The following is a 26740-nucleotide window of genomic DNA, read 5'->3' on the forward strand; positions in this document are numbered from 1 at the left end:
TTTTCTATAAAATTTTTGTGAATATGGTTAACTAGCGTATTTACTGAATTCAATTCTGTACATTCATCATCAAAGTGGGAAAAATGGAGGCAAATGAGCAATCTAATAGTAATTAATGAGTATTAAGGGATCAAAACTCATATTTTTATATTTTACTCATTCCTCATTGAAACTACTCGTGTTTTAATAATAAATTACAATGCATATTAAGGCATTAGTTAATGAACTATTCCAGGTTTGCAGTTAATTCGCGTTAATAAGCGTAATCGCGCTGCCTAAGTAAAGAACGATGTTGGCACAATGTATTATTATTATTTTTTTTTCCTTTAGGCCGGGGCACTTTGTATCGAAGGAGTTGTCGTAGAAACTTCGAAAAGGGCTCAGTCGATTGGACATTGGAGTGGCTTGTGCTCTTTTTAATAGTCGAAAGTGATTGGAAAACAACTAACACCCCTTATACGACCACCATTTCCAAAAATACATCCAATCAAAATCTTGAGATAGCCATTTTGTTCCGCATAGTTGATTTCCAGATAGAAATTATGTTTTTGAGGAGGAGACTCCCCCACAACCTTCAGGATAAGGGTTGTAAGTTATGCCCTGGGGGGATATAAGATTTTTATAGGAAGCGTTGTCGTAGAAACTTCAAAAAGACCTCATTCGATTGGAAATTCAAAGGGCTATTGCCCTTTTTAATAGTCGAAAGTGATTGGATGGCAACTAATCCCCGTCTCACACCCACCTTTTCCCCAAACACATCCAATCAAAATTCTGAGATATCCATTTTGTTCAACATAGTTGAAAGTTCTGAAAACTGGGTCTTTGAGGATGACACCCCCCCCCCTCAAAGCTATCAGGGCAAGGGTTATAAGTTATGCTCTGGGGGCATGTAAGGTTTTCATAGAAAGCGTTGTCGTAGAAACTTCAAAATAGGTTCATTCGATTAGGAATTGAAATGGCCAGTACCCTATTTAATAGTCGAAAATGATTGGAAGGCAACTAACACCCCTTCCACATCCACCATTTCCCCAAACACATCCATTCAAAATTTTGAGATAGCCATTTTGTTCAATGTAGTTGAAAGTTTTGGAAATTATATCTTTGAGCAGGAAGCTCTTCCCCACAGTCTTCAGGGCAAGGGTATGCCTTGGGGGCATATAAGGTTTTTATTTAAAGCTTTGTCGTAGAAACTTCAAAAAGGGCTCATTCGATTGGAAATTCAAAGGCCTAGTGATCTTAATAGTCGAAAGTGATTGGAGGCTAACTAACCACCCTCTCACGCCCACCTTTTCGCCAAACACATCCAATCAAATTTTGAGATAGCCAATTTGTTCAACGTAGTTGAAAGTTTTGGAAATTAGGTTTTTAAGGATGACACCCCCCCCCCCCAGGTTTCAGGGCAAGGGTTATAAGTTATGCCCTGGAGGCATATAAGGTTGTTATAGAAAGCGTTGTCGTAAAAACTTTAAAAAGGGCTCTTTCAATTGAATATTGAAAGGGTTAGTGTTCTTTTTGAAAATCGAAAGATAATGGAGGGTAGTTAAACCCCCTCTCATGCTCACCATTTCCCCAAATACATACAATAAAAATTTTGAGATAGCCGTTTTTTTCAACGTAGTTGAAAGTTCTGGGAATTAGGTCTTTGAGGATGACAAACCTCCCACAGCCCTCAGGGCAAAGGTTGTAAGTTACACCTTAGGGACATATGAAGCTTTTACAGAAGGAGTTGTCGTAAAAACTTCAAAAAGGCCTCATTCAATTGGAAATTGAAAGGGCTAGAGCCCTTTTCAATGGTCAAATGTCATAGAAGAAAAACTAACCCCCCTCTAACGCCCACCATTTCCCCAAACGCATCCAATCGAAATCTTGAGATACCCATTCTGTTCAACGTAGTTAAAAGTCTCGGCCATTAGATCTTTGAGAATGACAAGCCCCCCAAACCTCAGGGCAAGGGTTGTAAGTTATGCCCTGGGGCAGATATGGTTTTTATAGAAAGTTTTGTCGTAAAAACTTCAAAAAGGGCTCATTTTATTGCAAAATGAAAAGGCTAGCGCCTTTTTTAATAGTTGAAAGTGATTTGAGAGTAACTAACCCCGCTCCCACGCCCGCCCTATCCCCAAAAGTATCCAATCAAAGTTTTCAGATGTCGATCTTGTTCAACATTCTTGAAAGTTCTGGAAATTATGTATTTGAGGATGACAAACCCCTGAAAGGGGTTTTGCCCTGGAAAACCCCTTTTCCAGGGCAAAGGTTGCAAGTTATGCCCTGGGGGCTTATAAGGTTTTTATAGATAGCGTTGTCGTAGAAACTTCAAAAGGGGCTCATTCAATTGGAAATTGAGAGGGCTCGTGCCCTTTTTAATAGTCGAAAGTGATTGAAAGGTAACGAACCCCCCTCTCACGCTCACCATTTCCCCAAACACATCCAATTGAAATTTTCAGATAGCCATTTTGTTCAACGTAGTTGCAAGGTCCGGAAATTATGTCCTTGAGGATGACAAACCTCCCCCCCCCCAGAGCCCTCAGGGCAAGTGTCGTAAGTTATGCCTTTGGGGCATTTAACGTTTTTATAGAAATTTTTGTCGTAGAAGCTTCACAAAGGGCTCATTTGATCAAAAATTGAGATGACTCGTGACTTTTTTATTAGTCGAAAGTGATCAGAGGGAAAATGTCTCCCTCCACGCCTATCATTTCCTCAAACACTTTCAATCAAAATTTCGATATAGCCATTTTGTTAAGCCTATCAGAAAGGTCTAAAAATTATGTGTTTAAGGATAACAAATCCCCCCAGCCCTCGGGGCAAGGGTTGTAAGTTTTGCCCTTGGGACATATAGGGTTTTTATTGAAAATGTGGTCATATAAACTTCAAAGGGGGTTCATTGGATTGGTAATCAGACGCTCTAGTGTCCTTTTTAATAGTCAAGCTGACAAAAGGGCAGCAACCATAAACCCTCTACACATACGTTACATTTTCCCGAAATTCGTCTAGTAGAAATTTTGAAATAGCCGTTCTATTTAGAATAGTCTAAAAATCATATAACAAGGCTTCTTGGATTGAAACAATCTCCAGATATTAGGGACAAGGGTTGTAAGGTATTCCCAGGGGGTATTTAAGGTTTTTATGGAAGGGATTGTTGTTTAACTTCAGAAGAGGGTCACTCTTTCTCCCTGAAAAGACTATGTTAATATAAAACGAACAGAAATGGATCAAAAAAACTTTTTGCACAAAATAAGTTTTTCAAGAAAAGTAAAGAACTCTATTAAACCAAAAATGAACGAAAATAGAATCAAATAATCTACCAAGCATTCAACTACGACAAATCAATCTTAATAAATAAATGAAACCCCCCAAAAAAACAGAAATTAAAAGAATTCGAACTCAGAACGAGGAAAAATTAATCTTAGTATGGTTTCAAACCATAGACATTAGAAGAACCGGTATTTACTCTGTAGTTTACTGAAAAAAAATTCTTTCTAACGTTTTAACTTTTTTCAGTTTAAAAATCAAAATCAATTGATGTTTCCTGGAATAAGTGTCAGCATATGTATACTAAACTAAGAGTGCACATTTTTTTCAGTAAATTCATCTGAACTTTTTCCAGCAAAGTACAAATTATATTCTGGCTCTTAGAAATCATAGGGTTTAGACCATTATACTTCCTGGTTGAAGGGCCATGAAACGAAGATAAGCACTGCTGCTAGGGACTGTAAAGTCGAGTAACGTTTCTTTACCTTAAGCATTATCACTTTTCCATTTATAATTGATTTATAACTAATTTCTCAAAAATAAATCTAAAACATGCTTTGTTCTGATTTTGAACATCCACTTTAGAAAAACAGGTGCTTTCTTGACCGTTCTTTTTACAGATAAACTGATTTTAAATCCGTTCTTTATTCTTGAGCTTTATTTTCAGTCTCGACGGTCAGATTTTGTGAGAAAGTTCGTTTCATGGGCCAAAGAACTGAAGGTAAATGAAATGATATTGTTAGGGAGCTCCTCCTCCAATGTGAGGAAGGATAAGCAAATGGTTGGCCCACAATACCGCTATTTGAAGAATGACTTTAGCACATTAGAATATCCAAGGTATCTTTTCTATTGCTTTTTAGTTCTATATGTATGAAATTTTATGAAATGTGTTTTTTTTTAATTTTGAGTTATTGATTACGTTTTATTATCTGTATAAAATTTCATATGTTTACTAGCTTACCCGACCCGCGTTACTGCGATAAAAAAAAGTTAAAGGACCCCCCCGCCCCTCTTAGAAAATTCTACCTCGTGGATACCCCCCCCCCCCTGTGTATTAATAACGATCGTATTTAAATAATTTCCCCGCGGACAATTCTCCCCCAGGAAATTCTTTGCTTCGGAAAACTCCTCCTTCAAGGAAATCCCACCGTGGAATTTTTTTTCCGGAAAGTTCTCTTGCGGATAGATTTCTCATACGTTGGAGTTTTTGTGTTCAAGTGTTTAATATATGTTTTGAGCTTTCAAGTGAGATAAATTCATAAGATAAAACTTTACTGTGGTAAAATATTGTTTTTGCTAGTACAAGCTGCAAAGCAGTTGCTTCAGTTCACGAAAATATAAGGAGGAGGGGGAGCAATTGTCTCCCTCTATCAATTGGCACCGCTGCTGAAAGTGTACTATTTTCACAATTTCATCATGCCCAAAATGGAAGCATATAACTAACATTTTGCTGGAATATAGGCTAGAAAATTCTTCTACTAAACGTTTATCTATTGGTTGCATTTGTACAAGAATGTGAAGCTTAGAAAATAGTGGGGGAACCTTTAGGGTGTTTTAAGGGTTGAGAGCTCATTAAGAAAAGAATAAAGAAAGGAGTAGGTTCAAACATTGCTCTTGGTAGTTACAATTTGCCATCTGTTCTGAAATTAGTTCCTTTCAAAAACTAAAAATTTATGAATAATTGTACAAAGGTCCTCGAGACGGAGGGGTACTTTTTAGTCATGTGACTAAGAAAATGTATCTAGCAACCCCAAACTTTGGGAAATTTTGCAGGTTGGTATTTTTTCAGATTGGTCATGAGCTGAGTGAGGATGTTCACACTCTCTTTGAGTGTATATATGAATACGTAAATAATTGAAATCTTCATGTTATTAAGTTTTCTGAAAATGGTAAAATCGCCTTTTTTATTATTATGGGGAGGAACAGATGGAAATTTTCTTGATAGATATTGCCTGAACAGTGAGTGCTTAAGCTCAAAATGGTCAAAGTTTTCCTGGTTGTATCTAAGACTGAACCTCGGGGGAAGTATTTGTACTTCCATTAATATCTATATTAGAGTTTACCTAACCAGCCACATTCAGGTTGATCTCACCAAATTCCTGTTGTACCAGCTAAAATTAGACGGATTTAGACTATTCTGCTGTTTTTGTTTAAAATTTAATTTGCGAAAAATAATTGTTATTAACTGCATAGTTTCCGCTATTTTTCTCAGTCTATCTTGAAACATACTTTACTTTATACTTTATACTTATACATTACTTTGTACTTTAATATATTATTTGTATTAAAGGGTATTTGTGTTTACTTTTCTTCACCTTTTTTCTGCTGTAACCTTACTGAGTGGAACACTAAATTTCTATTTGCAAGTTATCTAATGAACCATTGAGGAATTATCATTACTTTTTTCATCAGTTTTCTGATAAAACCACTTAAACTCGTAATAATGATTGTGTGCAAACAACACTTTGGAACCATTATCATTTTGTACAATGCTTTATACCCAAAACTCTGAAAATATATTGCTCCTTCAGTCGATAAATTTAAGCTAATCGAAAATGTGTCGCAATCTAGAAATTTTTAAGATGATCAAAAACAGCCTGTATTTTTTTCCCATCAACTCTACATTAAAACAACTTACATCTGTTATTTTTATAGTTAATGCACGAAAATATAATTATTTGGTTTTGGGGCATTATATTTCCTAGGGTTCTTAAAACCCCATGGAAACTTCAAAAGGACCCTTGAATTTTTCCAGAAGTACTGAAATCCCTAAATGACGGAAAAGTTCTTCTAAAACACTTATTCCCGAAAAGTTTCGATGTTAAACTTTTGTGTCTTCCATCCGCCTCGGTGAGTCTCTGAAGTAAAATTAATAGCAGCAAAATATGGATAAATTCATTTCGTGATGTTTAATTAGCAAATAGATTTCTAAGTTGTTTTTTTCCAGCCGCCGTTGAATAGTGCAAAAAACTATAATAAATAATTGTTATCAACTAAGGTATTTTTTGTATTTGTGTAAACACAAGAGATTTTTTTTTACAAGGGAGGGGGTTTTGGCATGTTAAATTGGTAGTTTTAAGAAAAGTAGAAAAAATCCTTCTAATAAAGTTTTAAAAATACACTAACATAATAGGAGGAGCAAAGAGACTGCCCCCAGATTTGTGCAGAAGACGCTTTAGAATAATTTGGGTCTCAAAATCAAATTGATAGGGTTTTCATCCTCTTTTCCTTAATAAAGTCCTGTGATAAATCTTCTTTAGGATAGTACCCGAGGCCATACCCATGATTTTTTTTCGGAGGGGGTTTTACTCAAAGATTATTTTCCGGGGGGGGGGGGTGTTACACAAAAAAACCCTCAAAAAACGCATACAAAATTTGTTTATATCCATTTTTGTTACGTTTTTACGAGTCAAACAAACATTTCGGGGGGGGGGGTTCAAAAACCCCTATCCTTTTCGGAGAAAAGATTTTCCGGGGGGGGGGGGTGTTACACAAAAAAACCTTAAAAAACGCATACAAAATTTGTTTAAAACCATTTTTGTTATGTTTTTACAAGTCAAACAAACATTTCGAGGGGGGTCCAACCCCCCCCCCCTCTGGGTACGGCCTTGGCAGTACCTATCTGTTCGTATGTTTGATTAAGGATTCAAATCGGCAATATATTTTTTTCATTGAATCTTAAGTAATATCTGGATATGGTGTCGCTTCTCAATAAACCTGAAAAGTAACTATTGCCATAAATTTCTGAAAGGCTTTCATGTCTTCCATTTACTGAGTTTCTGCCGTAAAATTTGTGAAAACAAAATCCTGTTTCGCTGTGGCTTAATTAGTTTAAAAGAATCTCCTAATACATTTTCTAGAGCTAATGTAGAATGGTAAAAAAGGATAAAAAGGAATATTTATCCACAAGGTTTCACCGAAGGTATATATCGTTTTTTTCTCAATCTGAGAAAGACTTTAACCAGGGAGGTGATTTGACATCAAATTGAAAGGTAATCTATCTAGTTCTTACAAAAAAAGAGAAAAAGAACAAAAGATTACCCGTTTAATCGATTAAAAAAATGTACTGAAGGGGTGTACTCCCCCCCCCCCCAGGTAGGGGTGAAAGACATGCTAGAATAACTCGTGCCTTTGAAATTTTTATGTTAGCGTACTTGTTTCGTCCTCTTTTAGAAAATCAATGATAACCCCTCTTCAGCTCTGTACCTTTCTGCTTATTCGTTTTGATTATCTTTTCAAGTCCATAATATCAGTTTTTATTCATCCCAAAACGACTCCTGAATTTTCTATCACCTCTCAGCGAACGTAACTAAATTACGAATTCCATTAGTCGCCAAATTATTTGTAATTAAAGATCTGTCGGAAAAAGTATTCCCCTGGTTTTGCCTGTACTGAAAAACAACGTGTTGAGATGTCAGCACTGTCCTTCTCTAGAATGAATTAAAAATGTTGAGAGTAGGGATTTAAAACAGCAGGAAATTGTGATTGCTCATTGCACCAAGATTTAGTAAATGAAAGTGAATTAAAAGGGTGCTGAAATTAAATTAAATGCAATCACGCATGTTTGGAGTAATTTGTTGGTTGGGGAGGGGGAAGGGGGCACAGTACAAAACTAAGGCTATGAATAATTTTTGAAACAATGGCTAAAATTTAACATCGTCATTTTTCTTTAGTGGAGGCAGAACCTAGGCCCATTAACTACTTATGTGTCCTGGATGAAAAGTTTATGTTTCGGTAAAGAAAAAGAAATAGTGGTATTACTTAGGACAGGATAGGCAGGGTCTACCTGGACGACAGGTCCTTTGTTTACACGTTTTGTGGGGCTGAGGGGACTCAATTTCCTTGTTCTTTGTTCAGAAATTTTATATTGAAGCATTTCTCTACATTTGTTGCATTGTTATCTACATATTACTCATTTAAAAGGCCCAAAGAACAATTGAAACATTTTATTCTGTTTTTTTTTTTTTTTTTTGTCAAAACTCTAGTTGCTCATGTGACGACTGCGTAGACTATGAACACTTCTATAGGTGACTGAAACCACCAATGTAGGTGAATTTTCGTTGGAATTTACACTTTCATCTCAGTTGCCACTATCAAGTATTACCTGATTAATATGAAAAAACCTGAAAAAAGATAAAGGATTTGCTATATTTGATAACTAGGCTGAATATCCCATAGAAAAGCGAATAGAAGCCACATTCTCGCTAATTGGCGTCAATTATTTCATACATAACGAAAATTTCATTCTGAATGTATAGCTTAGCTAAGGGCGACGGCAAAATGCGACAAGGAAATTATGTAGAGTCTGACCTCTTTTTTTCTTTCTCAGGAATGTATAATTGCCATCCTAGGGTAGTATAGTAAGAGTGAAACCGTTTGCTTACTAATCAATAACATAAGCTATAAAAGATTGGCCTTTGTTCTTTGTCAAACAGTTCGTGGTAACGAACTGTAAGTAAGGAGCGACCCGGCTCAATGGTAACCGAAACTCTAGAAAACGGGTTTTTTATACCAATAGATACATCAAAAGAATCAGATTTAAATTCTGATTTCAAATATATAACTTTCATCAAGTTTAGTGCTACCCATCAATAGTTACGCGCCTGAGAAAATTTGGCTGATTTTCAAAAATAGGGGGAAAGACCCCCTAAAAGTTATAGAACCTTAATGAAAATTACACCATCATATTCAGCGCATCAGAGAACCCTACTATAGAGGTTTCAAGCTCCTATCTACAAAAATATGGAATTTTCCATTGTTTGCCAGAAGAATGATCACGGATGCGTCTGGAGGTGTTTTTTTGTTGTTGTTTTTCCCCAGGAGTAATCGCATAAACCCAGTGGTCCTAGAATATCGTGGGAGAGCTCATTGGAACAGAAATTAAAAGTTCTAGTGTCCTTTTTAAGTGAAAAAAAAAATGGAGGGCAACTAGGTCCCCTCCCACACTCATATTTTCCCCAAATTCATCCGATCAAAATTTTATGATAGCCATTTTGTTCAGCATTGTCTAAAATATGATAACTATGTCTTTTAGGATGACTTAATCCCCCCAAGTCCCCGGGGGGAGGGCTGAAAGTTATGAACTTTACCCAATGTTAACATATAGTATTGGTTATTGGGAAGTATACATACGTTTTCAGGTGGGTTTTTTTCTGGTAGTGAGGGGGGGGGGGGTGGATCGGGGGTTATGTTGGAGTATCTGTCCATGAAGGAAGTTTTCATGGGGGACGGGAAATTGCCATGAAGGGGGCGCTGGACTTGCCAGCATTATTTATTGGTTATTGTGAAGTATACAGACATTTTCAGGAAGGATTTTTTTTCTGGAGGATGGGGCTGGAGGAGGGGGTTACTCGGGAGAATCTGTCCGTGAAGGTAGTTTCTTTGGCGTAGGGGAAATTTGTACGAAGGGGGCGCTTGATTTACAAGAATTATTTAAAAAACCATCAGAAATTAAATAAAAAAAAAACAAGTTTTTTTCAACTGAAAATAAGAAGAAACATTATAACTTAAAACGAACAGAAATTATAATTTGTATGAGGGGGGTCTTCCCCAAGTCAATACCTCGCTCTTTACGCTACAGTTTTTTTTAGTGCTTTCAAAAGAGCTATCTATTCTAACTAAACGGCCTTTGTGATTCAGGGGTTTGTTAATTAAATTTATTTTTAAATTTTGACGTAAAGAGCAAGGTATTGACTAAGGGGAGAACCCCCTCATATACGTAATAACATATACGTAATAAAAAAAAAAACAATAAAAAAAAAGGCGATACGGCTAAATAGTGATCGAAACTTTTAAAAACGGAATTTTGATGTCATTAAATGTATCAAAAGAATGGGTTTATAATGCTGATTCTAAATATATAAATTTTGTTAAGTTTAGTATTACTCATCAAAGGCTATGAGCCTGAGAAAATTTACCCGATTTTTGAAAGAGGGGGAAAAATCCCCTACAAGTGAAAGAATTTTAATGAAAATCACACCGTCAGATTCAGCGTATCAGAAAACGCTATTACATAGGTTTCAAGCTCATATCTGCAAAAATCTGCAACTTTGTATTTTTTGCTAGAAGAAAAATTTACGAATATAGAAGTTAGTTACGTAAAATAATTTGTAAATTACGTCATAACCAAATTTAGAGACATCCATTTAGCAAAAGAAAAGTAATATTTATGCAAATTTTGTTTACTTATTCAATGACGGTGAGCCAAAATAAAAGTTGCATTAACTAAAAAACGATCAGAAATTCAATAAAAAAAACAAGTTTTTTAAACTGAAAGTAAGGAGCGACATTAAAACTTAAAACGAACAGAAATTATTCCGTATATGAAAGGGGCTGTCCCTTTCTCAACGCCTCGCTCTTTACGCTAAAGTTTGACTCTGTCTAACAACTTTATTTTTTAAAACAATAAAATACTTTAGCGTAAAGAGCGAAGCGTTGAGGAGGTGACAGCCCCTTTCATATACGGAATAATTTCTGTTCGTCTTAAGTTTTAATGTCGCTCCTTACTTTCAGTTTAAAAAACTTGTTTTTTTTATTTAATTTTTACAGAATCAAACTGTTCGGGGTATCGATTTTGTAAGTAAGAAGAGACACGGTCCTATCGTAACCGAAACTCTAAAAAGCGGAATTTTCATATCAATCAATATATCAATAGAATCGGCTTATTATGCCAAATATATAAGATTCATTAAGCTTAATGTTACCCATAAAAGGCTACAAGCCTTATAAAATTTGCCTGATTTTCGAAAAAGGGAGAAACACCCCCTAAAATTTAAAGATCCGTACTGAAAATCACACCATGAGATTCAGCGTATCAATGAACCCTACGGTAGAGTTTTCAAGCTCCTATATACAAAAATGTGGGATTTTATACTTTTGTCAGAAGAAAGATCACAGATGCGTGTTTATTTTATTTTTTTGTTTCCCAGGGGTGATCGTATCGAACCAATTGTCCTGGACCGTCGGGAGAGGACTTATTTAAAAGGAAATTAAAAGTTCTAGTGCCCTTTTTAAGTGACCGAATATATTGAAGGTCAGCTAACCCCCCTCCCACGCTGTTTTTCTCCACAAAATCGTCCGATCAAAATGTTGAGATAGTTATTTTGTTCAGCATAGTTTAAAAGTCCCAAAACTATGCCTTGTGAGATAACATGACCCCCTAGCCTCTGGGGATTGGCTTTTAAGTTATAAAATATGCCAATTGTGTACTTATAGTATTTCTTATTGTGAAGTATACAGACATTTAGGGGGTGATTTTTTGGTTGGGGTAGGCTTCCATGAGAATAATTTTCCTCGTGGAGGGAAATTTCCGGGGGTGAACTTGTTGAGAAGTGTAATTCTATGGTATTTGGGGGGGTGTAATCGTAGATGCCTTTATTCTCCCTTTATAGGGGAGATAAACTCTGGCCCTAAGGTAATTAAACTTCGGTAGCGTGCCTTAGGATATGACCGAACTAATGAAGTATACCGACTAGGTCTATTTGAGGAATAACGGTAGATCGTACAAAGATTGTCTAAAATACGATAATTTTATTCAATTTGCGCAGAATAATTACACATACAGATAGGTTGCTGGGAATGGCTGCCCTATATAGACCACAAGTCTCAAAAACAACAATAATATATAATAAGATACAGACACTTACAATGATCCGACAAAATCCCAAGGTATTTCTAATGAGAAAATAAACGGGCAGAGGTTCACCCTGCGAGTCAAAAAGTCTGACTTCAGTCTCAAAATTCGGGGTATATATTTGAAAAACTAACCACGTCCATCTGGCACATTGACGCATTTAGCCAGGAAATTGGTTATTGAGCAAGTTCCTTCCAAGCCCACACATTCCACTATTTGTATCTTTATCTTAAAAAGTGGTATTTTGAAACTTTGTTTTGGGTCTTAATATAATTCTACTCAATTAATAATTAAATAAATTAGAAAGCTTTACCACAATACTCCCCATTTAAAGAAGAATTGTCCCAATTCTCAATATTTAACTTTTAAAACATCTTAATTTCGTTTACACCTATTATGCTGCCATCTTTCGGTCATTATGTGCGTCTACCCTCAATAGGTTTCCTTAGGGTTATGTTTCTGGTCCAATATTAGCCATGTTCCTTTTTTTTGTCGAAGGATTTCAATTTGAAATTCATCCTTGTTTCTCTTTTTCTCTGTTTCTAGGACTGACAATTACTCTTTTACCCTTTTCATATGCATCTTCTGTTTTACTTGACCCCAATCGGCATAAACATAATATTAGTGGTTTTGCTTAAATTAGATTTATATTAGAAAAGTGTTATGAATTTTTTTTTAGTTTAAATTTAATTCCCATTAACAATTTAATTTATCTGTGTGATGTGGTTAATATACCCTTTATTTTTCGTTTTAGAAATGCCTTGGGTAAATTACATAATACATTATTGATTTTTAAATTTTCACATATTTTTCCAGCACAAAATATTTTCACATATTTCAATAGCATAAGCCATCTGGGCTATGTAGCACAATATCTAGGCCTAAAGTAAGTTATGATTTTATATCACTTTTGATGATTTTTTAGTAAAGTCTGTAGTTTCTAAATATCCGTTGATCAAGTATGGTTTGGTTTCTGATGGTATGAGATGATAGTATCAGGATATAATTGAACTGACTTTGAAATTTGTTACTTTCCAAAAATTTGTAAAAATATAATTGAAGGAAAAATGGATCCAAAAAGATGCTACGAAAAATTTGATTTCCAAAAAAAAAATAGCTACTGCGGTATCTAAAATAAATATCCATATTAGTGTACACATAAAGTATATATTTTTAAATAAATAGCAGAATGAAACACTAAATTTTCGTATATATCAATGTCTTGGAAATTTGATTACTTTTGATTGCTTTCTCCACTTTTTTAATTACTTCAAAAATAATATCCCGCTTAAATCGAAACATTATGTTTCTTGTTGGATTATTCTTTCAAACTTAATACTAAACTGATTATTTTACAATAAAAAATTATTAATACTTTGACTCGAGGTCAAACATTTACATATAACATTAAATCACTAGTTAAAATTTAAAGTAAATTAAAACATCGTATATATATATATATAAGCATTGTGTAATAACTTACACAAGTATTTAAGTCGCAAAACTAGATATGTTATTTAAGTAGATAAAGTGTTGCAAAATTTTGAAAGTAGCTCCTTTGAAACTTTAGTATAAAGCAAATCTCTATTAATAAAATACAGGTAGAAACACCCCGGAATAGTTTAAATAGAATCATAAACACCATAGAAACATGGAATTTCCATAGAAACAAAAGGACAAATGCATATCTTACAGAATGGGTAACAAATGATGAGGATTGCGATAAAGTGATTTGCATACAAGCAAAATTAAATTTATATATATATATATATATATATATATATATATATATATATATATATATATATATATATATATATATATATATATATATATATATATATATATATATATATATATATATATATATATATATATATATATATATATATATATATATATATATATATATATATATATATATATATATATATATATATATATATATATATATATATATATATATATATATATATATATATATATATATATATATATATATATATTTCAATTTCAATATGAAGAATCTGTCTGTCTGTTAATAAAGTAAAGGTCGAAATACCCACTGACAGTTTAAATGAAATTGTAAACATAAAATAAGCCACCAGAGCCTTATAGTACATCAAATAAAAAAAAGAGTTATTGAGAAGGCAATCCACATGCAAACTTTTGCATGTGGAGATGTTCCGGGGGAATTGTCCAGGGGAAATGTTCAGCGTGTTTGGATTTCCGGGAAATAATTTCCTCGAAAGGGGGATTTCCAGAGTGATTAGAAAAACGATTAGAACTTACTCTTTTCAAATGAAAGTATGCTTGGAGAATTGGAGAATTTTTCAGGATGGATCTTCTGCAAGAAATTTTACTGGGGGGGGTGTCTTCAGTGAGGATAGAATTGCCCGGAAGGAATTTTTACGGGGAGGGGTATTTTTTACATGGGAGCAATTTTCCATCGAGGGGTTTCCGTGAGGGAAGGGAATTGTTCATGGAGGGTGAGCCAGATTTACCGGCATTATTGAAAAAACGATCAGAATTTAAAAAAAGTTTTTTTCAACCTAAAGTAAGTAGTATCATTATAACTCTAAACGAACAGAAATTATTCCGTATATGAAGGGGTCGCCCCCCTTATCAATACAGTGCTCTTGACGCTAAAGTTTGACTGTTTGTCCGAAATTTTTAACAACAACTCCTGAAACACGTGGGGCGTTTAATTAGAATAGGAAGTTTTTTAAAAGTGCAAAAAACTTAAGCGTGGTGATCAATGTATTGAGGAGGAGGGCAACCCCTCCAAATGCGGAATAGCTTCTGTTCTAAGTTTTGAATTTTAATGTTGCTCCTTTCTTTCACTTGAAAAACTCTTTTTTTTATTTGATGTACTATAAGGCTCTGGTGGCTTATTTTATGTTTACAATTTCATTTAAACTGTCAGTGGGTATTTCGACCTTTACTTTATTAACAGACAGACAGATTCTTCATATTGAAATTGAAATATATATATATATATATATATATATATATATATATATATATATATATATATATATATATATATATATATATAAATTTAATTTTGCTTGTATGCAAATCACTTTATCGCAATCCTCATCATTTGTTACCCATTCTGTAAGATATGCATTTGTCCTTTTGTTTCTATGGAACTTCCATGTTTCTATGGTGTTTATGATTCTATTTAAACTATTCTGGGGTGTTTCTACCTGTATTTTATTAATAGAGATTTGCTTTATACTAAAGTTTCAAAGGAGCTACTTTCAAAATTTTGCAACACTTTATCTACTTAGTGTGCCAGAACTTTAAGTCAGAAATTGTCTTTTAGGTCAGAAAATTGGATTAAATTTGAACCATTGCCAAAGTATATACTCGAAGTCAATCGAAATGAAAATGTCGAAGGAGGAGATTCAATCTCGATTCCTTTTGGTGGAATTTGTAAAGCTGTCTATCAAGCAAGGTAATTAAACTGTATCTTAATATATTCTTGTGGTGTTCACTTTGGCCTATTCTACCTTTTCTATTGTTATTTTTGTAATTTGTAATTTATTTTAGGAACGGGAGGGGGATGAAATATTCTTCTACTGGAAAGTGGATGTTTATGAAAATAATAGATTTACACAGAGACCGCCTTTTTTTCTTCTTCTTCCAAACATTTACTCATAAAACTGTTTTATGATTTAAAGCAGTGCCATCATGTTTTCTTTTCTCTGCATGCTCCCTATGGCTATTTCCTCCACTGACTCAAATTGTAAAGGCTATGAAGCGATTGGTTATTATCATTACTAATTAACATAATATCAGTGACATTATGTATAGGAAGTTTTCTGTCTAAAATTGTGCCTCTTTTAAAACTAAGAAAAATTAACCTGGATTAATTCCATCAGTGTATTCACCCTTTTATTTCACTGTGTATTCACCCACGTCCTTGCACTCGCATTTGGTATGCAGAAACATTTTTACATAACGCAAGGCGTATACATGCAACTTTTTAATACTTAGGAGGACGCAAGGAGCTGATAAAAGGGAGGCACATGGAAATTGAAACACACCTCGGTAGAATAAGCAAAGCAACTTGTATAAGAACTAGGAAATTATTATACGCAATATTTGAGACGAAGTAGACCTTGAAAGATATATTTGGGAACCAAAGACGTTCCCAAAATTATTTCTACTATCAGAAGAAGAGATTTTTTAAATTATCTTTTGAACATTCTCAGAATCAGCATGTTAGCTGCGACATACGAACTTCAAAGTATGGCAAATATGAGCATTATGAAGGAAATGCTTTCTAAATGAAACCAAGGTTATGGAATTCCCTCACAAAAGACGTGTTGTTACCACACAATTCAACCAGAGGGAAGCAGGGCCCATAAGAGTGACGTGGGTGAAAATATTGTCTTTGCAGAGTTGTTCAGAATATCCTGATCGGCAGGATAATTTGCGTAAATCTAGAATAATATATTAAAACCAGTTCATCAACATAATTTAAATTGTTAATGGGTACAAATCTAATATGACGACATCGCTATTTCAGTCTTACATTCTTTAAATACCAAACAGCTGCAATTACACTAGCAAACGCTTTGATCGCATCATTAAAACAAACATAGACAGATGTTGAGAAAATCCATTAATATTCAATAATTAGAAGGTGAACGAAATAGGCAAATTCCGTTGAAATGTGTTTTTTATAAATAAATTAATTCTTAGCTTTTGCTTTGTTTCATGTATGGCAAAGAGCTTGAATAATTTCTTGGAAGGCTATTAAACGGATAATAGCAGTCAATAGTTCTGCAAAAAAAAGAGAAAAAAAAGTTTTCTCTAAAAAACGCTAAAAGTAATTAGAAATGGTTTAGCGTATCTGCTCTACAAGTCCACAAATTCATAGTTCTGTAAGTCGTAACTATTAGAAATTAGCAAAAGCGAGTTAAAAAAAATTAAAGCTAATATATTGGGAACCTTGTCAGTATTGAATGTATAAATATATAAGAAGATAAGTCTAGAAATACATAAGCGAAAGAAGCATTTATCAAACTGTAAATGCTTGGATAAAATAAACTTAATAGGAACCGCCACTTGATGGAAAGGTTTTAACTTTCAAACACATTAGCAGTGCCACGTTCTATTTTTCCTCTTTCTGTTCTACTTTGTCTCCTCTCCCTCCTATTTCTCCTCTATCCATCTCCCTATTCTATCTCTCTTTCTCTCTCATTCTCATTCTCTTACAATCCCCTACTAACTCTATTACTCGAAGGGAGAAATTGTATATAAGCATACTATATCGAATGGTGCCTTTAACAGTTGCAAAGTTTGAGAAACAATGAACTCTAACTGCAATTCTCTGACGTTTCAGGTTTCTTTCTGCTTTAAAATATCATTTGATAACAAAGCCGTATCCAGGGGAGGGGTTCGTTTGATTTTTAGTTCGTTTTTTAGACTATTTTTTTTTAGTTAGATAACCTTTTTTTTAGATTAATTTAGTGAATCAACCCCTCCGTAAGAAAACTGATGAGTGAGTGTGGTACTTATAGAGGCAAAAGCTTGGTTTCTGTAGGAAGCAGATTGCTTAGTATGGTTATACTTTTTAGACTCAGAGAGGCTGTAAATAAAGTTTCAAGAGAAGAATAGCGTGTTCTTAGAGAGGGAAGAGAATGCATTGGCCAAATTTCCACTCTTAGATTAACAATTGAGAAGTGCCTGAGTCATCAGGCTCGTATAGATTATGAGCAAGCATTTGACTCTGGCGATAGAAGTGTTTTAGCGAAGGTCCCATCCTTGAAAGGTATGCCAGATAAACACATTAAAGTGATTAGCGTTATATACGAGAATAACATTGCTGCGGTTATGGTAGGAAATGAGGTTAGTAACTGGTTTCGTACTGAATCAGGAGTTAAGCAGGTTTGCGTTCTATCGCCATTTCTATGGATTATTTTGATGGGCTTTGTTCTAACGAGTATAGTCACGGCTATGGGAGAGCAATAAATCAAATAAAGAAGTAAAACTCTCCGATTATGCTGATGATTTGAGATCCTAGACGACAATGTTAACAAAATAAATGAATTACCAGAAGTTTCGACAGAATAGGGTCTAACAATAGATTTTAGAATTAATGTTAAGAAGACTAAGTTGGTGAGACTGGGAATAAATGATGTTGAAGAGGTGACGTTGGGTAACGAGAAGATCGATCAAGTGGACTGCTTCACTTACTTAGGTAGTATTGTCAGTAAAGACGGTTGGTGCAGTGAAGGTATTAAAAGTAGAATAGCCAAGGGCCAGGTTGTTTTTTCACAGTTGAAAATGTTTGTAAGAATAGGAAGATAACTCAGAAAACCAAGATTAGAATATTGGAAGCTACAGTGATGACACTTAGCAAACATGGTTCTGAAGCGTAGGCTGTCCGAAAGACGGGGGAGGATTTGTTAGGTGTTTTCTAGAGAAATTGTCTACGGATTGTTTTTGGTACCTGCTTGATTGACCGTATTTCAAACAGTAAGCTGTGCGAAAAACGTACTTTTATCCCACCTCCTTCGGCTATAACGTGAAATGTTGAAATGATTAGGACAAGTTCTGCGGATGAAGGATGACAGATTGTCAAATATCTTCCGCGTTGGCCAAACGAAAAGCAGGCCGTTAAAAAAGGGGGTGGGAGGAGATCATAAAGAAAGATTCAAGGGAAATTGGAACGTCATGGGGGGGGGGAGGTTGCAAAGAGGGAGGCTTTGAATAGATTGGGATGGAGGAAGAGCGTGCGTAGATGTGTTGGCCTTAGGCGGCTTGGTGCTGTAGTGAAATGGAAAAAAAAAACGCATTTTGAGCGCATAAGGCGCATATTGTCAGTTCGTTAATGTTGGCTTACATATGGCGCCCATATTCAAAGAAAGTAAAATATAGATGGTCAAAAGAGGAAGACATTTTCTAGTCAGCTTATGTTGATGAAGTATTGAACAACCTTGGTTTTGAAGTGAAGCGATGTCGCATGTCTTGTGTGCTAAAGACATACGATTTCTACCATCCACCAGCAAATTACACCTGATTCCATGTTCATTCTTTATTTCGGCCTGCCTCTGCAGCTAAATAGAAATATTGTACATCTGAAATGCTTGAGCATGACATGTTCTGATATGCCGGAAAAATCGTTGCTTTTCCGATAGATTTTGCTGTATTTTCAAAAAAAAAATCCATTCATGATGAATGTGGTTGTGCTCGGGAAGAAGAGATTTTAATGAGTATAGTGACTTCTGAATAACCTTAAAAAGGAAAGCAAATGTGATGTTTCCAAAATATTTCACTCTAAAGTGTAATAAATCTGCCCCATTATAACTAACGTTTTCCAGTGGTGGAAAAGCTCTTCAAGTAAAGTTTGTAAACATATGGATGCTCATCAGCAAGACATGTTGCTTGTCGATTGCTTATTATGAGAATACTAGACCATGCTAACGATTGTTCTGAATTTTATTCATAAGTGTCGCACTTACGCGCGTATAAATAGAGGTGCCCACTTATGAGCTGATTTGAAGGATTGCCTTAGCAGAATTTGCGAAAGCTTGGACTTTTAAACAAAGTTTTTGGCGATTCTAAGCAGTTTTCTTCCCCTAAAAAAATGTTTTGATGCTCATCTTACGCTGACATTTTTGCAATTGACACCGGTGTCAGTGATCATTGATATTACAAGTTCCACGAGTATTGTTAGAGTGAGAAATTGATTTGAAATGGGTTTGAGAAAACAATTTGATGGAATGACAGAATGGAAGGATGAAATGAGAGAATGGAGTGATTGGACTAACACTTATCTTTTCCGAAAAATTTTGCTGAAAAAAAAATATAGTTTATTTTGTTTAGTCCCAAAATAGATTATTTTGGGACTGCTGCTCCACGCTAGTGATTATTCCAAAATATAATTATAAGTTTCACACTTGCGCGCGTATGGATAGGAGGAGCCCATTCAAGGCTGGTCTGATTGATTGCCTGGGGAGACTTACGAATTCTTTATTTTTAAATGAAGTTTTTGGCAATTTTAGACAGTTTTCTTCCTCAAAAAAATATTTTGATGCTCCTCTGCCATTGCAATTTTCAAAATGACACCGGTGTCTGCGGTTACAGGTATTACTAGTTCCTGGAGCGTTGTTAGAGTTAGAAATGAGGAAAGCTTTATGTTTAAAGCCTTATAATATTTGAATGAATTTGGTATTTGATGAAGTGGCAAAATGGAAGGATGAAATGATAGACTAAGAAAATGAAGAATGAGTGATAGGATTAACCATGAAATGACTTTCCGTTTGAGTGATTTTTTAAAGGTAATTTCTTCTGAGAAAATGTTGTTCCTTCTGACCCGTCTCTTAATCAGTTTTGCTTTTCTTTCTTGTAATTGAATGTTTGTCCTTTGAATCATGGAAAAAAGAAGAAGAAAACTTGTTACAAAAAGTAAATGATAAAATAAAAAAGCTATAAAAGAATTTACAAGTCGTGCTATTTTTAATGCTTCATCACCTTTTTATAATGAGAAGGCAGACTTTTTATTTAAATAGTTTTTTATTTAATTTTTATTTAAAAATGGGATTGTTAATCCTGCACAAACTTTGAATTAAATTTGTGATTTTTTCTTTTTAGTAATGAAATGCGGATGCCAATGAGCGCCATTCTTTCTTTTACATCCGAAGGGAATAATATACCAGACGCTTTGCTTGTTATTGAAAAATTTTCGGAAGCGCTGCAGCTTTCATCAGTAAGTCTTTTTAGCTCATTTTCAATAAACTATTTCTTGTATAGATATAGTTATTCTTATCTAGATAAACAGAAAAGAAATCAGTAGAGTTCCCTTAATTAGATAGAAAAGACGACGGGACTGGGTTTTGTGGCTTCTTAGCTGTACTGAGTCTTGGAGTTCCACTTTCTTTTGATCAAGCAGTTTGTGGTAACGAACTGTAAGTAAGGAGCGAACCGGCTCAATAGTAACCGAAACTCTAAAAAGCGAAATTTTGATACTAATAGATACATCAAAAGAGTCAGACTTTTATACTGATTTCAAGTATACATTGTATAAGTTTCATCAAGTTTAGTCTTACCCATCAAAAGTTACGAGTCTGGGAAAATTTGCCTTATTTCTGAAAAAGAGGGAAACACCCCCTAAAGGTTATTAGATCTTAATGAAAATCACACCATCAGATTAACCATACTCTAGAGATTTCTAGCTCCTATATACAAAAATGTAGAATTTTGTATTTTTTGCCAGAAGAAAGATCATGGATACGTGTTTATTTGTTTGGTTTTTTTTTCTCCAGGGGTGATCGTATTGACCCAGTTGTTCTAGAATAACGTGAGTGGGTTCATTCAAACGAAAATTAAAAGTTCTAATGCCCTTTTCAAGTGACCGAAAACTTTGGAGGGCAGCTAGGAGGGCCTCCCACGCTCATTTTTCTCAAAAGTCACCCGATCAAAACTTTGAGATAGCCATTTTGTTCAGTATAGTCGAAAAATCTAAAAACTACGTTTTTGAGGATGACTTAATCTCCCACAGTCCCTGGGGGAAGGGCTTTAAGTTATGAACTTCGCCCATTGTTTACATATAGTATTGGTTATAGCGAAGTATACAGACGTTTTCAGGGGGATTTTTTCTGTTGGGGGTCGGGGGAGGGATTCTTTCCATGGAGGAAGTTTTCATGGGGAAAGGGATATTACTGTTAAGGGGGCGCCGGATTTCCCAGCATTATTTAAAAAACGATCAGAAATTAAATTAAAAAAAAACAAGTTTTTCAACAAGTTGAAAAACTTGTTTTTTATTTATTTAATATAAGTCTAGACAGAAGATGGTCAATTTTGGCTAAATGATGGCGAAATGGTGAAGTAATCGAGTGGTGTTGCTATAGGGCTATTCCAGCCTTTCATCCAGGGAATATCAGTTGCAATGGTAAGTGACGTCATGAAGGACGTCTTTTAGCCCTATTTCCTTTTCCAAAAGATTTGACAGAAAATAATCAATTTTGGCAAATGGATGATGAAATGGTGAGTGACCAAGTGACGTCACTATAAGGCTGTTCCAACCATTCATCCAGGGAATTTCAGTTACCATGGTAATCTACTTCATGAATGATGTCTTGTAGCTCTACCTTGTTTTGGGATAAGTCCTGACAGAAGATGGTGAATTTTGGCAAAGGGAAGGCAAAATGGTGAAAATAACCGAGTGATGCTACTATAAGTAACCTTTCATCCAGGTAGTAAATCTCCCATGGTAAGTGATGTTACGAGCAGCTATGCGGTTGGAACGCTTTTGGTAGTTTTCTAATTTTACAAGATTTTGACTCAACTCACAGGACAGGAAGTAAAAAGAACTGTGAACTCTTCAATAGTTTCAAATTGAAAGCTAGCCTTGTAGCCTCTTTTTAATTTTTGTATCTACACTAGTAGATGCTACTATTTACCATGCTCAGTGATTATAGTAAGTTGTAACTAACTATGGTAAGTGGGTTGAAATGAAATAGTTATAATACCATAATAAAATATTGTAGAAATGGTTTAAGGATTTAACTATTTCAATTCTGGATGGTATGTATGTTAAATGTGATGTTCTTGAAGTTATCTAAGAAAATTTCACGAAACTTTCTTTTCATACATATCTAAAGGAATGCCAGACATCTTTGAGTATCTATCTAAATAAACCTTTTTTTCCATTTCATTTTTTTTTAGTAGAATTGTGATTTTGGCATTGATTGCCTACGAAAGCCATTTTGATGACGAAACGTTTTATTTTATCTAAGCTTTAATTCATTTTGAATGCAATGTTTTCGACCGAGAATTTTTCACTTTGATCCAAAGAGAAGGAAGCCAAATATTGTTTGAGATGGAGGAAACTAGAAAATTATTTATTGCGAAAGCTAGCTACCCAAGTTAATTGCTTACCTTGTTTCGTTACCATGTTACCATGTCACCATTGTTACCATCATCATTAAAATATACAAAGCTATACCATTAAGATTAATTTTGGCCCCCTTAATAAGCAGTAAAAATCAGTAATAGAACACCTTTTAAATATATCTGCCTCATTAGTCACATTTTACATAAGCAATTTTATGTTTTAAAACAGGTGAATCAATTTTCAGACTCCTCTCAGAATTTGGCTGAGTTTGTCAGCCGAGTGAGGTCGTACTACCGTAGAAAACTTTGAGTTATCCTTTAGTGCAAATTACCAAACAGTAGTATTTTTCAATATGCCTTTTCCTATGATTAAGTTGGCTATGTCAGATGTTTTTTTTTTATCCGGCTATGAATGAGTAGGCTATTGAGTATGATTAAGTTATAATTTAGTTTTTATAATTGAGGTCTATAATGCCTTTTCTATTTAGTTTCTTGCTTACTTATCCTTAGTGATACGTATTAGGATTATGTATATAATACGTAATTTATATAATAATATAGATTGTGTTAGATAATATAATTTTGTAATGATAAAATTAGTATGAAATAATAAATTAATGTAATAATATCATTATATCAAACTAAATAATAATAATAATATAAAATAATATAATACGTCATAGGATTAAAATTTAGTAAGAACAGATGAGCTTAGTTTCAAAGCCACATCTGCAGTATTTTCCTAATTGAAGCCGTACCGTAAAATTTAGGAATCCCTTTTGGGCCTTCAGGTGGTAACACAGAGTGAATGGGTCTTCAGATGTAATTCTTATAAAATTATGACTATTGTTCGAGAATGTTAGTTATCAAATGATCTTGTCCCCTATCTATTTGTTACTGCTGAGCAAAAGATGTTTTCAAGTGCAAAATCTGTAAATGTATAGATGAAAAAATGAATAATAGCAACAGAGGGTGATTAAAACTTAGAAAAAGTAGAAATTACTCTAAGGAAGAAAGACGAGGCCACCAAGTCTAAAACCTGAATTTGGATTTTGGACCTGCAGTCTTAGTAATTTCCACTGTTCTAAAAAAAAAAAAAAAAAAAAAACACTTTCTTCACTTCTAAATTACCAAAAATTATCAAAGCTACATTCTGTATCCATTCCTAAAACTTTGAAATTGTTTAACCTATCCTCCAGATATTCAGCTCATAACTCTCTGTACCACTTCAACACATAACACCTTAGCGCTCTCTATCAGTGATTATTTTGAGGTTAATATGGAGAATAGTACAAAAAAAGGTACCGTAATGATTTTTTTTGACAGAAAAAAAAATCTCAAATTTCGGCTACTAGATTATAGTATCATCAGAAAAAAATTGCCAAAATTAATCTGGGATCAGCTCTTGATCGTGTTTTGAAATTTGAAAAAAAAACGTTGCAAGCTCTTGAGTTTTACAAAAGCCCTTGAAACAAGAACTAGCTAAATCGCCCCGACTATTCCTACGACCAAGGCCCCATTCCGAGTAAGGTCATAACCTGTTTGACAAAAATCTTATATAGTCGAATCCAAATCAAGTTCAGGTTTAGTCTAGTTCCAAACAGATCACTTTGTGTTTTCGGCTTTACTCGGTTGAATTTTGTGTCCATTGAGCTTTACCTCGCTAGATCTGGCAGAACTTGAGTTTTTCTTTGACGAAATTTGTCATTTGATCGTGTATGGACTGAGGTTCTGCAATGGCTGATTTTCGCTTGGTTTTATATTGGACTGGTTGAATTTTGTTTGTAATTATTGAATCGGTTGAATTTTGCCAGTAAAATTGCAAATTGATCTTGAAAAAAAAAAAATCAACATTGTCAGATGTAAAGAGGGTGTTTAAAACTTAGAAAAGGTAGGAAGCTTAAAACCCAGAAGTTGAGGCTATCGTGTTTCTAAAATATATATTTCTGAATCTATCCTTGGAACTTTAGAAATTTTCACAAGCTCTTAAACTCTGAACTGACTGCAGTGTCCCTACTGCTCCAACGAATGAGGACCCCTTCCGAGTAAGGTCATCTCCTATTTCAAAAAATCTTCTAAAGTCGAGCTAAAATCAGGTCAGGTTTAGCCTAGTTCGAAGGAAAAAATTTTTTTTTTTGGTGTTGTGTGGTTGAATTTTGTGTCCGTTGAGTTTTACAATGTTAGATTTGGCACAACTTGTGTTTTTCTTTGTCGATTTTTTTCATTTTGATCGTGTATGGGTTGAGGTTTTGTGGTGGCTGAATTTCGCTGGGATTAATGGCGCTGAGTTTGTTGGTTGCTTATTGAATCGGTTGAATTTTTTTGAAAGATGTTGGAATATTTTGAGTCATATGTAGCTTACCTACTTTTCTCTTATCTAGTCTTGTTTATTTATGTACTTCATATAGGCTTATTGATTTCACTGAAAATATTTTTTTCTTTTAGAAGAAAAGTGAATGGGTCTTTCCTCCGTCTTGGATTCATCTTTATGGTCGTCCAGCCCCAAAATCTATGTTTGGGTAAAATTAGAGGAAATTGTGAGCAGTCCCTGTGCATTTTATTTTATACAATAGCATCTTTCTTATATTGCCTTATTATAACATAAAATAAATACGGCTTTTTATATTTATAACAGTTGCTAGTCCGCTAATAATATTGTGTTTAGTTGCCTGTTAAAAGCTATAGTAGTGTCATGCACGAGATTAGAGGTACACAGATCTTACCTTCAAAACTAAACACACTATTTGGATATATAAAAACCTTATACCCTTTCTATAAAAACCTTTTATGCCCCCAGGGCATAACTTACAACGCTTCCCCTGAGGGCTGGGGGGATTTCTTATCCTCAAAGACATAAAGACCTTTCAAATACGTTGTTTTCGACTAATAAAAAAGGTGCTAGTCCTCGCAATTTCCAATCGAATGAGCCCTTTTTGAAGCTTCTACGACAGAACTTTCTATAAAAACCGTATATGCCCCAAGGGCATAACTTACTACCCTTGTCCTGAGGGCTATCCTTGCCCTGGGGCATCCTCAAAGACAGAATTTCCAGACCTTTCAACTACGTTGAACAAAAGGGCCATATCAAAATGTTGATAGGAAATGTTTGGGGAAATGATGGGCATGGGGGTGACATTCACCCTCTGATCGCTTTTGACTATTAATAAGCTCACTAGCCCTCTCAATTTCCAACTAAATGAGCCCTTTTTGAAGTTTCAACGACAACGCTTTTTAAAAACCTTATAGGTCCACAGGGCATAACATACATACCCTTGCCTAGAGGTCTGTGGGGGGATTGTCATCCTCAGAGACATAATTTCCGGATCTTTCAACTACGTTGAACAAAATGCCTATCTCAAACTTTGATTGGATGTGTTTGGGGAAATGGTAGGCGTGAGAGGGGGGTTAGTTGCCTTCCAATCGCTTTTGACTATTAAAAATGGCACTAGACCTTTCAATTTCCAATCGAATGAGCCCTTTTTGAAGTTTCTGTGACAACGCTTGCTATAAAAACCTCATATGCCCCCAGGGCATAACTTACAAACCTTGCTCCGAGGGCTCTGGGGGGGAATGTCATCCTCAAAGACATTATTTCCGGGTCTTTCAACTTTGCTGAACAAAATGGCTATCTCAAATTTTGATTGAATGTTTTTCGGGAAATTGTGGGCGTGCAATAGGTGTTGGTTGCCCTCCAATCACTTTTGACTATTAAAAAGGGCACTAGCCCTTTCAGTTTTTGTTCGAATGACCCCTTTTTGAAGTTTCCACGACAACTCATTCGATACGAAGTGCCCTGGTCTAAAAGAAAAGAAACAAACCAAAAAACTAAAAATTAATAACTAACACATTGTACCCACATCGTTCTTTTGCGCTGCCTAATTATATTAATTAATATGCCTGCCCCTGGACCCTTGGGGGCTGTGTCGACACCGGAGTTTTTGTTATATGATCTTCGAAGTATTTTTGATAAATGGCTATCTCAAAATTTTTAACAAATGCATTTAGGGA

The 26740-nt window shown here is 34.7% G+C and overlaps 1 protein-coding gene across 1 annotated transcript in view; it reads left to right on the plus strand.

Moving 5' to 3' along the window:
- Nucleotides 1-25353, plus strand: part of LOC148943672 (proteasome assembly chaperone 2) — a 40911-nt gene extending 15558 nt beyond the window's left edge. Inside the window, exons 4-7 of the mRNA XM_089101529.1 lie at nucleotides 3914-4083; nucleotides 15210-15341; nucleotides 20492-20606; nucleotides 25178-25353. Coding sequence (XP_088957655.1) covers nucleotides 3914-4083; nucleotides 15210-15341; nucleotides 20492-20606; nucleotides 25178-25255 — 495 coding nt within the window. The 3' untranslated portion in view covers nucleotides 25256-25353. The remainder of the gene's footprint in view (nucleotides 1-3913; nucleotides 4084-15209; nucleotides 15342-20491; nucleotides 20607-25177) is intronic.
- The last annotated feature ends 1387 nt before the right edge of the window (nucleotides 25354-26740 follow it).

The sequence above is a fragment of the Artemia sp. Qi Xiang Cuo genome, chromosome 15 (genome assembly GCF_049724085.1).
Source record: "Artemia sp. Qi Xiang Cuo chromosome 15, ASM4972408v1, whole genome shotgun sequence".
Lineage (NCBI taxonomy): Eukaryota > Metazoa > Arthropoda > Branchiopoda > Anostraca > Artemiidae > Artemia > Artemia sp. Qi Xiang Cuo.